Source organism: Phyllobates terribilis, unplaced genomic scaffold (assembly GCF_046119375.1).
Source record: "Phyllobates terribilis strain yellow unplaced genomic scaffold, ASM4611937v1 Scaffold_1__5_contigs__length_1240528914, whole genome shotgun sequence".
NCBI classification, from domain to species: domain Eukaryota; kingdom Metazoa; phylum Chordata; class Amphibia; order Anura; family Dendrobatidae; genus Phyllobates; species Phyllobates terribilis.
This window is the reverse complement of record NW_027362761.1, coordinates 975,221,053-975,233,806: the sequence shown is the minus strand read 5'-3', so window position 1 is coordinate 975,233,806 and position 12,754 is coordinate 975,221,053. Positions and strand designations below refer to the sequence as shown.

Here is a 12,754-nt window from a genome sequence, read left to right as displayed (position 1 = left end):
CTTGTTCACCGCATCTGCGGTTTTGTTCTGCTCTGCTTGTTCACCGCATCTGCGGGTTTTGCTCTGCTCTACTTGTTCACCACATCAGAGGGTTTTGCTCTGCTCTGCTTGTTTACCGCACCTGCGGTTTTGCTCTGCTTTGCTTGTTCACTGCATCTGCGGGTTTAGCCTTGCTTGTTTACCGCACCTGCGGCTTTGCTCTGCTCTGCTTATTCATCGCACCTGCGGCTTTGCTCTGCTTGTTCACCGCACCTGCGAGCTTTGCTCTGCTTTGCTTGTTCACCGCATCTGCGAGCTTTGCTCTGCTTTGCTTGTTCACCGCATCTGCGAGCTTTGCTCTGCTTTGCTTGTTCACCGCATCTGCGAGCTTTGCTCTGCTTTGCTTGTTCACCGCATCTGCGGTTTTGCTCTGCTCTGCTTGTTCACCGCATCTGCGGGTTTTGCTCTGCTCTGCTTGTTCACCGCACCTGCATTTTTGCTCTGCTTTGCTTGTTCACTGCATCTGTGGGTTTTGCCTTGCTTGTTTACCGCACCTGCGGCTTTGCTCTGCTCTGCTTGTTCACCGCACCTGCGGCTTTGCTCTGCTTGTTCACCGCACCTGCGGGTTTAGCTTTGCTCCACTTGTCTACCACACTTGCGGGTTTTGCTTTGCTCTGCTTGTCTACCGCACCTGCGGGTTTTGCTCCGCTCTGCTTGACTACCGCACCTGCGGCTCCGTTTCTGTATCCCAGTCTGTACTGGTCCATATTCTGCCTACGTTCCTACCTGCCTGTGCCCACCTGTCTGCATGTCAGCTGTGCCTGCCTGTGCCCACCTGTCTGCATGCCAGCTGTGCCTGCCAGTGGCCACCAGTCTGCACATCAGCCATGCCTGCCAATACCCACCTGTCTGCATACCAGCCGTGCTTGCCAGTACCCACCTGTCTATATGCCAGTCTAACCTGCCTGTTCCTGCATTCCCCGGTGTGGGTCAACAGCTGTGACCGGGGTCTGACCTGGAGTAGCACCTGGTCCCTCTGCTCGGTTCCTCCCTGGTTCAAGGAGTCGACTGAGCCGCCGTGCGACCTTGGTTGGACCGGGTTGATACTTAGTTATGCCCCTCCAGGCACTCCTCAGTTCATGGTCCAGTGGGATCACTAATCAAGCTCACGTCAGTCAGTCCGGGCGCGAGCGTAACATATACTAGCTATTGAGCATGTTCTACGCCCGGGTGGCGAGCATTTTTATTGGTATATGGTCTCCCATGCTGGTATTTGTGCTGCCCCCATCCTTCTCCCCCATCCTGTTATGTGCTGCCCTCATCCCTATCCTGGTGTGCATGGCACGCCTCATCCCTATCCTGGTATGCATGGCACGCCTCATCCCTATCCTAGTACGCATGGCACCCCTCACCCCCAATCCTGGTACGCATGGCACCCCTCACCCTCAATCCTGGTACGCATGGCACCCCTCACCCCCAATCCTGGTACGCATGGTACCCCTCATCCTGGTATGTATGGTACCCCTCATCCCTCATCCTGGTATGCATGGCACCCCTCATCCCCAATCCTATATGCATGGCACCCCTCACCCACAATACTGGTATGCATGGCACCCCTCATCCCCAATCCTGGTATGCATGGTACCCCTCTTCCCCCAATCCTGGTATGCATGGCACCCCTCTTCCCTCAATCCTGGTACGCATGGCACCCCTCACCCTCAATCCTGGTACGCATGGCACCCCTCACCCCCAATCCTGGTACGCGTGCATAATAATTTGGAACATACATTTTGAGTGCAGTTTGAGTTTTTTATTTTTTTTTAAATATACTGTTATCATAGGCAGTTTGTACAAAAACCTTTCAATTGTACTCTAATAGTTATTTGACTGGAAAATTACAATGACTACAATTCATATAGGTAATTTGGGAAAATCTGAGAAAATATTATTTGCATAATAATTTGGAACACAGTGTAGTTTATAGACTTAGGCTAAGTGCCCACGATGCAGAAATGCTGCTGATTTTTTCTGCATCTCACTGGCAGGAAAAACGCATGCGGATTTTACATACGTTTTTCCTGCCAGGTAGAAGCGTTTGTCAAGCGTTTTTGCATGCTTTTCTGCATGCGGGTTATCAAGTGCTTTTCCAAGCGATTTTAGCATCACTTGAAAAAGTGCTTGACAACTTGGTCACACTATATAAATCCATGCAACTGGCATGGATTTATATAGTGTGACTAAGTTAATAGTTAAAAAAAGAATAAAAATGGTAAAAAACTTAAAAAAAAACATTATAATCACCTTCTGATGGCCTCCGGTCTTCTCTCCGGTGGGTCTGGTCTCTTGTACGGCTCGCGGTGGTATAAAAGGATCTTCCATGACGTAATTTAGTCATGTGACAGGTCACGCGACAATCATAAGCCACCGGGGAGCCAGGACGTATCGCTGAGGAGACCGGGTACCATCAGAAGGTAAGTATAATGAATCTTTTTTTTAACAGGTTCTATGGTACCCGGGTCTCGATGAGAGTCTCATCTTTTCCAGACCCGGGTACCATCCGCACATTGAATTGCTTAACCCCTTAACCCCCGAGGGTGGTTTGCACGTTAATGACCAGGCCAATTTTTACAATTCTGACCACTGTCACTTTATGAGGTAATTACTCTGGAACGCTTCAACAGATCCCCCTGATTCTGAGATTCTTTTTTCGTGACATATTGTACTTCATGATTTTGGTAAAATTTCTTCGATATGACTTGAGTTTATTTGTGAAAAAAAACGGAAATTTGGCGAAAATTTTGCAATTTTCAAAATTTGAATTTTTATGCCCTTAAATCAGAGAAATATGTCACACAAAATACTTAATAAATAACATTTCCCACATGTGTACTTTACATCAGCACAATTTTGGAACCAAAAGTTTTTTTGTTAGGGAGCTATAAGGGTTAAAAGTTGACCAGCGATTTCTCATTTTTTCAACAAAATTTACAAAACCATTTTTTTAGGGACCACATCACATTTGAAGTCACTTTGAGAGATCTTTATGACAGAAAATACCCAAAAGTGACACCATTCTAAAAACTGCACCCCTCAAGGTGCTCAAAACCACATTCAAGAACTTTATTAACCCGTCAGGTGCTTCACAGGAATTTTTTGAATGTGGAAGAAAAAAATGAACATTTAACTTTTTTCACAAAAATGTTATTTTAGACTCAATTTTTTTTATTTTCACAGGGGTAACAAGAAAAAATTGACCCCAAAATTTGTTGTGCAATTTCCCCTGGGCACGCAGATATCCCATATGTGGGGAAAAAGCACTGTTTGGGTGCACGGCGGGGCTCGGAAGGGAAGGAGCACCATTTGACTTTTTGATTGTAAAATTTGCTTGAATAATTAGCGGATGCCATGTTGCGTTTGGAGAGCCCCTGATGTGCCTAAACATTGGAGCTCCCCCACAAGTGACCCCATTTTGGAAACTAGACCCCCCAAGGCACCTATCTAGATGCATAGTGAGCACTTGGAACCCCCAGGTGCTTCACAAATTGATTCGTAAAAATGAAAAATTGAAAAAAAAAAACACTTTTTCATTTTTACAAATCAATTTGTGAAGCACCTGGGGGTTCCAAGTGCTCACTATGCATCTAGATAGGTGCCTTGGGGGGTCTAGCTTCCATAATGGGGTCACTTGTGGGGGAGCTCCAATGTTTAGGCACACAGGGGCTCTCCAAACGCGACATGGTTCCAATTTGTTAGTGGACACCATGTCGCATTTGGAGAGCTCCTGTGTGCCTAAACATTGGAGCTCCCCCACAAGTGACCCCATTTTGGAAACTAGACCACCCAAGGCACCTATCTAGATGCATAGTTAGCACTTGTAACCCCCAGGTGCTTCACAAATTGATTCGTAAAAATGAAAAAGTGGAAAAAAAAACACTTTTTCATTTTTACGAATCAATTTGTGAAGCACCTGGGGGTTCCAAGTGCTCACTATGCATCTAGATAGGTGCCTTGGGGGGTCTAGTTTCCAAAATGGGGTCACTTGTGGGGGAGCTCCAATGTTTAGGCACGCAAGGGCTCTCCAAACGCAACATGGCGTCTGCTAACAATTTGAGACGATTTTCCATTCAATTTGTTAGCGGACACCATGTCACGTTTGGAGAGCCCCTGATGTGCCTAAACAGTGGAGCTCCCCCATAAGTGACCCATTTTGGAAAGTATACCTCTCAAGGATTTTATTAAGGGGTATAGCGAACATTTTGAACCCAGAGGTACGACACAGAATTTGATAACATTAGGTCATCATATTGAATAAGTTGTCATTAGTCTTGAGCGCAAGTGCTCGCTACTTGAGTTTGCATCGGGTACTCAGGTATGCACCATGTACTGCGTGTGCTCGAGTGACATGCTCGAGTCCCCGCCCCGCATGTTTCACAGTTGTTAGACACCCAAAACAAAACATGCGGGGATTGCTCATGCATGGCAGGCAATCCTCACGTGTTTTTTTGGCTGTATAACAGCCGCAAAACATATGGGGCGGAGAGTCGAACATGTCACTCGAGCACCCACGATACTCAATGCATACCCGAGCACCCGATGCAAACTCAAGTAGCGAGCACTTGCGCTCAACACTAGTCGCCATATCGTCATCTTTTTTTCTTACTTTTGAAAAAAATCCCAACCCCATCACAACCCTAACCCCAAACCCAGCCCTAACCCTTGCCCTAACCCTAGCCCAACCCTAACCCGAGAGTTTATTTTTTACGCCGTTCCTCGTGCGCTATAAGTGATTAGACGACTTTATTCTTCGGGTCGGTGCGATTACAGCGATACCAGAATCATATGGGGTTTTTATGATTGACAGCTGTCACACACTAAAAGACGCATTTTTTGTAAAATCTAGTTTTTGCATCGCCATATTTTGAGAGCTATAATTTTTCCAGATTTTGGCAGACAGTTATGTGACGGCTTGTTTTTTGCGGGATGAGTTGACGTTGTTATTGGTGCCATTTTCAGGCACGTGACATTTTTTGATCGCTTTCTATTCCGATTTTTGGGAGGCAGAATAAACAAAAACCAACAATTCAGGAATTGTTTTTTTGTTTTTTTTTTATTCTGTTCCGCGTGTGGTAAAATTGATAAGGCAGCTTTATTCTTCGGGTCAGTACGTTTACAGCGGTACCACATTTATATCGTTTTCCTATGTTTTGCACTTTTACATAATAAAAGCAATTTTATAGAAAAAATTATTTTTTAGCATAGCTTTATTCTGAGAGCTATAACTTTTTTATTTTTCGGCTGATGGAGCTGTATGGTGGCTTGTTTTTTGCGGGACGAGATGACGTTTTCAGCGGTACCATTTTTATTTATATTTGTCTTTTTGATCGCGTGTTATTCCATTTTTTGTTTGGCGGTATGATGATAAAGCATTGTTTTTTGCTTCGTTTTTTATTTATTTTGTTTACCGTGTTCACTGAAGGGGTTAACTAGTGGGACAGTTTTATAGGTCAGCTTGTTCCGGACGCGGCAATACCAAATATGTGTACTTTTATTGCTTTTTTTTTGTTTTTTTTTATAATAATATTTATTGATGGGTACATTATATTTTTATTTTTGGTGGATTATTTTTTTTCTTTTTTCTTAAATATTTTTACAATTTTTTTTTTAGTTTTTTTTTCACTTTCTGACAGTTTTTATACTTTATTACTTTGTCCCACTATGGGACTTTCACTTTTTTTTCTCTGATCGCCGGCATGGCACAGGAATGCAGCACCATCCCTGTGCCATGCAGGCTGTCAGCGCTGGACAGGGAGAAGATTGTTTGGAGATGCACTGCGCATGTCCAAAAAATCTTCCTGCTGTCTGGTGACCCGGATGTTGTCATGACGACATCGGGTTATGACAACATGGGGTTGTGATGTGGTTGGGATTTTTTTCAAAAGTAAGAAAAAAAGATGACGATATGGTGACTAGTGTTGAGCGCAAGTGCTCGCTACTTGAGTTTGCATCGGGTGTTCTGGTATGCATTGAGTATCGTGGGTATTTGAGTGACATGCTCGAGTCTCCGCCCCATATGCTTCACGGCCCAAAAAACTTTGTGAGGATTGCCTGCCATGCATGAGCGATCCCCGCATGTTTTTTTTTGGGTGTCTAATAACCGTGAAACATCCGGGCGGGGACTCGAGCATGTCACTCGAGCACACGCACTACATGGTGCATACCTGAGTACCCGATGCAAACTCAAGTAGCGAGCACTTGCGCTCAAGACTAATGACAACTTATTCAATATGATGACCTAATGTTATCAAATTCTGTGTCGTACCTCTGGGTTCAAAATGTTCACTATACCCCTTAATAAAATCCTTGAGGGGTATAGTTTCCAAAATGGGGTAACTTGTGGGGGAGCTCCACTGTTTAGGCATATCAGGGGCTCTCCAAACGCGACATGGTGTCCGCTAACAAATTGGAACCATGTCGCGTTTGGAGAGGCCCTGCGTGCCTAAACATTGGAGCTCCCCCACAAGTGACCCCATTTTGGAAACTAGACCACCCAAGGCACCTATCTAGATGCATAATGAGCACTTGGAACCCCCAGGTGCTTCACAAATTGATTCGTAAAAATGAAAAAGTGGAAAAAAAATACTTTTTCATTTTTACGAATCAATTTGTTAAGCACCTGGGGGTTCCAAGTGCTCACTGTGCATCTAGATAGGTGCCTTGGGTGGCCTAGTTTCCAAAATGGGGTCACTTGTGGGGGAGCTCCAATGTTTAGGCACACAGGAGCTCTCCAAACCCGACATGGTGTTCACTAACAAATTGGAACCATGTCGCGTTTGGAGAGGCCCTGTGTGACTAAACATTGGAGCTCCCCCACAAGTGACCCCATTTTGGAAACTAGACCACCCAAGGCACCTATCTAGATGCATAATGAGCACTTGGAACCCCCAGGTGCTTCACAAATTGATTCGTAAAAATTAAAAAGTGAAAAAAAAACACTTTTTCATTTTTACGAATCAATTTGTGAAGCACCTGGGGGTTCCAAGTGCTCACTATGCATCTAGATAGGTGCCTTGGGGGGTCTAGTTTCCAAAATGGGGTCACTTGTGGGGAAGCTCCAATGTTTGGGCACACAGGGACTCTCCAAATGCAACATGGTGTCCGCTAACAAATTGAATGGAAAATCGGCTCAAATTGTTAGCGGACACCATGTTGCGTTTGGAGAGCCCCTGTGTGCCCAAACATTGGAGCTCCCTCACAAGTGACCCCATTTTGGATCTAGACCCCCCAAGGCACCTATCTAGATGCATAGTGAGCACTTGGAACCCCCAGGTGCTTCACAAATTGATTCATAAAAATGAAAAAGTGTTTTTTTTTTCCAAAATGGGGTCACTTGTGGGGGAGCTCCAATGTTTAGGCACATCAGGGGCTCTCCAAACGCAACATGGCGTCCGCTAATTATTCAAGCAAATTTTACAATCAAAAAGTCAAATGCCGCTCCTTCCCTTCCGAGCCCTGCCGTGCGCCCAAACAGTGTTTTTTCCCCACATATGGGGTATCTGCGTGCCCAGGGGAAATTGCACAACAAATTTTGGGGTCCATTTTTTCCTGTTACCCCTGTGAAAATAAAAAAAATTGGGTCTAAAGTAACATTTTTGTGAAAAAAGTTAAATGTTCATTTTTTCCATCCACATTCCAAAAATTCCTGTGAAGCACCTGAAGGGTTAATAGTTATTGAATGTGGTTTTGAGCTCCTTGAGGGGTGCAGTTTTTAGAATGGTGTCACTTTTGGGTATTTTCTGTCATAAAGGCCCCTCAAAGTCACTTCAAATGTGATGTGGTCCCTAAAAAAATGGTTTTGTAAATTTTGTTGGAAAAATGAGAAATCGCTGGTCAACTTTTAACCCTTATAGCTCCATAACAAAAAAAAATTTTGGCTCCAAAATTGTGTTGATGTAAACTAAACATGTGGGAAATGTTATTTATTAACTATTTTGTATGACATATCTCTCTGATTTAAGGGCATAAAAATTCAAATTTTGAAAATTGGAAAATTTTCAAAATTTTCGCCAAATTTCCGTTTTTTTCACAAATAAACGCAAGTGATAGCGAAGAAATTTTACCAAAATCATGAAGTACAATATGTCATGAAAAAACGTTCTCAAAATCAGGGGGATCCGTTGAAGCGTTCCAGAGTAATTACCTCATAAAGTGACAGTGGTCAGAATTGTAAAAATTGGCCTGGTCATTAACGTGCAAACCACCCTCGGGGGTTAAGGGGTTAACTCCGCCCATGACGTGATGGGTTGCTATGACAGCCGAGGGTCAGCTGATAACCCCCGTGTTTATCATTACAGAGTCTCTTTTGAAACCCTGCCTGTGGCCGGGCCACTTTGATCTCTACTACATTCAGTGATGCTGTGGCATCGCTGTATATAGCACAGGCGATCGGACAATCGCATCTTCAAGTCCTCTTAGGGGGCTAACAAGAACAGGAAAAAGTAAAAAAAAAAAAAAAAAGTTTTAAAAAATATGAAAAAAAACCTTGAAGTTCAAATCACCCCCTTTCCTCCCATTGAAAATAAAGATATTACAAAAATAATAAAAATACATATATGTGGTATTGCAGTGTTCAGAAAAGTCCAATCTATCAAAATATAAAAACAATTAACCCGATCAGTAAACACTGTAAATGGAAAAAAATCAAGAAGGCCAAAATTAGGTTTTTTTGGTTGCCGCAATTCCACAAAAAATGCTGTAACATTCAATCAAAAAAGTCACATATATCCTAAAATGACAATAAAAACATTGTCTCACCCTGCAAAAAATAAGCTATCACACAGCTCCATCGGCCGAAAAATAAAAATGTTATAGGGTCTCTGAAAATGCCGACACAGCCCCCCAATTTTTTTTTGCAAACTTCCGATTTTTTTTTCGCCACTAAAATAATAAAAAAACTGGACATGTTGGGTATCACCATAATTGTATTGATGAGGAAAATCATACTGCATCGTCATTTTTACCACAAAATGTACACCGTGAAAACAATTTCCAAAAAACAATGTCAGAATTGTGTTTTGTTTTCACAATTTCACCGCACTTGGAATTTTTTTCCTGTTTTCGAGTATACTGTGGTAAAATGAATGGTGTCATTCAAAAGTACAACTCGTCCTATAAAAAACAAGCTCTCATAAGTCTATGTGGACTGAAAAATAAGAGTTATGGCTCTGGGAAGAAGGGGAGGAAAGAACGGAGATGCTAATACAAAAATTGGCTGCGGCATGATGGGGTTAATCTGAGCTAATGTGCATAATAAGAAAAATGTGTCTTTCTCTGTAATAAGACATTGGATCGTAGATCTCAAGATATTATTTTATTCAGCTTCCTATGACCTACATGCCCATATAGGCAGCTTAGGGAGGTTGATCCTACCGACAGATTCCCTTTAATGTATTCTGTGGTCATAAATTAGCTGAGAGATCAGAAAAACACAAATAAGAGTTCCAAGCTTTCCTGTAGGGCTCATTCACACATCTGTGCAAATCGGTTCGAGATTGGACCGCAATGCACTGACCGCGGGTCTCCGGACGTAAGATTGACAGGCGCATAGAAATACATGAAGCTATCATTCTCGGTTTGGGAGACTCGCGGTCAGCCCGAGCATTAGCGGTCTGTCCTCGGACCAATTTGCTTGGTTGTCTGCATGAGCCCTTAGGGTTTACGCACAATTTGAGTATTTGCATCAGATTTTTCTGCAGTAAAAACAAGAATGTTGGCGGGAAAAATGCTGTGTAAAATACATGCGAATTTAACACATTTTTTAATGCATTTTTACTTGTGTTTTTTTCCCATTCATTTGAATGAATTAAATACACTAATTGAATTGAGGAGCTGCAGATCTGAAAAAAAAACACTTGTAATTTGCAAGGAAAAAATAAGCAGCGTGCATGAGATTTCCAAAATCGTATTCACTTTGCTGCATTTTTTCTGCGGTAAAAGCACAATGTGTGAACAAGCCACTTCCTCTTGTTAGTGCAGCTTTCCTCGCACATTGACCAGCACTTCTGTCCATACAATGGTGGAGGAGTATTCAACCCGCCCATCAGCCTTCTCCAATAGTAACACACCTCAAGAGCAATGCTGTTTTTCTATTGGAGGAGGCTGGTCACATGCTCCTTCACCATTGTATGGACAGAAGTGCTCGTCAGTGTGTGAGGAAAGCTGCACTAACAAGAGAAAGTGGCCGACCTCTTTACCCGAGAATTTGTCAGGCAGCTCGTTCTGACAGTCTCACAGGAAAGTGTGTAACTCTTTTGTCTGTCTTTTTCTGAACTCCTCTCAGCTGATTTATGTATGTGCAGGGAAACAAAGAGCCTGTAAAAGCAAAACAATCCAAAATGTATAATGAAACCCAATAGCAAAAATGATTTCTAGCCCAAAATATATTCATTTATTTATAAAAGAAAATTATCCCAACCCCTTTAAGGTTTTGTCAGTTCACTGTGCTGATAATAAAGACTATATATACACCATATGAGCTCCTAATATATACTTTATAAAGGGGAACCAGTCCACTCCAAATATGCTGTTTAATTGCATATACAAGGGTAATCTGAAGATAAATAGTATTTAAATACTGTCTAGCTGGCTTAACTGCTATATGGAGAAAATGATGTTTTCTTCTCCCTGCAGCCGCTCGCTTCTCATCATCGGCTGTGAGCGCCGCTGTAACCACTCCCAGGCACAATGTCTGACAGGCTGCTCGGCTGCATGTGTACACACATCTGCAGGTAACTAGTATATTTGGTGGTGACAGGTTCTCATTAAAGTGAGAAGATAAAAGTGTTCATTTAAAGGGTATATCCGGGACTTTGTGAAAAGCAAAAAACATACCTAAAGGGTATGTGCCCACGTAGCGTTTTTCAAGCGGATATGCTGTGGAATTGTGAAGCGCTATGTTATCCGCCCCCCATGGTCCCCAATGTGATTACGCAAGTTCAATGCCGATGCTGCAGATTTTTCCGCAGCGTTTTTGCTGCGGGGAAAAATCCACAGCATGTTCATTAATTTTGCGTTTCCGCAAGCGGAATTGCCTTTGCAGTGCAATAAAAAATGCAAAGCAATTCCGCATGTGGAAATCGAGCGATAAACGCACAATAAATGCGTGCGGAATTCCACATGCGTTTATCCGGGAGAGGACATGCAGAAATGAAGCAGAAAATTTCTGCTTCATTTCCGCAGCGTGGGCACATACCCAAACACTAATAGGCAGTTAGGCAGCGGGAATCCGGGTGTCAGTCAGAATGATCTCGGACGTCCCACCATGTCAAGAGCGTGGAACACAAAAGAATCCGCCGCAGTGTCGACGTGACGTCAGCAGAGGCAGCTGAATCACCAGCTGTGCCAGGAAGAACAACGCCGTGCACAACAGGCGGGTTGGTAGCAACTACCTTCCTGTTAGTGCTTAGGCACATTCTTTGTTTTTCACAAAGTCCGGGTAATCCCCTTTAAGAGAACATGATGTGCAGTAACGTGTTAACTTAGTACATGTTTAGCCTCAGAACCTACTGCGGATTTCAGGAATAGGAGGCGACAAGAATAGGAGGTGGTAGGAATGTTTATCGTTATTATGTCCCATCCATTAATGAGGAATACGCACATTCAGGTCCATGGATATAAAGCCATCATTTCTACTATTATATCGAAAGAACAGACAAACCACTTCATATAAAGAGAGAGTGAAGGATGGGAATCTTACTAAGTGAGAAGTGCCAGCAGTGTGATGAGCAGAATCCATGTTTCTTTGGAGAAATCTGGGATGAGGTACATCTTCTTAGGTGTTATCTTAGTAATGTTTCTTCGATGTTACCCTCTCCTCTATATGCCAGGTCTTTCCCCTCTTCTTCTTGATGTTCTTCCTGCACTTCAGGGTATCTAGCCATGAGCTGCTGCTTATATCCTCCTCCCTCCCCAGTGGTGACGTTTCACTGCTCCCTCCCCTGTGACGAAGACCCTGGAGGATGGATCATATATATGAGAACACTTTTGGCCACAGACCAGGCTCTTGTGTGCACAGAGATAACATCTACTCCTCCTTTTCTTCTACCTCACAGACTGTGGACTTTCTGTTTTAAATCCTGCATGTACAGAAACGCCCAGAGAGTTTGTACCTTACAGTATGACACAACACCGTCTTAGGTAGGCATGAAGAATCCTATGAAGATTCTCAGTGTAAGGCCAGGGTCACTCGTGTATAAATCAGACGAGTGCTATCCGATTATTTTTCAGATGGCACTTGGAGCAATGTTATTCAACAGGGCAGTGCTGATGACCGATCTTTTTCACTGACAGAATCCGTCTGTGAAAAAAATTGCAGCATGCTGCGATTTCACCCTGAAATTGGAAGACACTCACCCATTCAAGTCTATGGGTGCGTGGAAAACATTGGACTGCACTCAGATGACATCCGAGTGCGGTCCGGTTTTTGTGGACTCATACTATGGAGAAGATGGAGAAATTTAGCTCTCCATCTTCTCCTCACCTGTGCTACGGTTCTCTCATCCAAAAGAGTCAGATAACTGTTAATGATGTACAATGATTTTATACATCCATGTTTTATTTTCCACATAACCTTATGTATGCCTATGAGGCTGTGGAGTTCAGGTATGGAGATCCTCAGTGGGTTTGTCCATTATGGTCTGGACTTGGACCGTGTAACACGAATGTGTAAAATCGACCTTAGGGTAAATTCAGACGTCCATGTATCACAGTTCGAGTATGG

The 12,754-nt window shown here is 43.2% G+C and overlaps 1 protein-coding gene across 2 annotated transcripts in view; it reads right to left on the bottom strand.

Annotated features, from left to right (window-relative positions):
* LOC141156653 (cytochrome P450 3A24-like) overlaps positions 1-11,969 on the bottom strand; it is a 53,714-nt gene extending 41,745 nt beyond the window's left edge. The window contains exon 1 of one of the 2 annotated variants that reach the window (XM_073642863.1): positions 11,732-11,969. In XM_073642863.1, coding sequence (XP_073498964.1) covers positions 11,732-11,802 — 71 coding nt within the window. In that variant the 5' untranslated portion in view covers positions 11,803-11,969. The remainder of the gene's footprint in view (positions 1-11,731) is intronic. The other variant, XM_073642873.1, reaches the window with a different exon arrangement.
* Between the last annotated feature and the right edge of the window lie 785 nt (positions 11,970-12,754).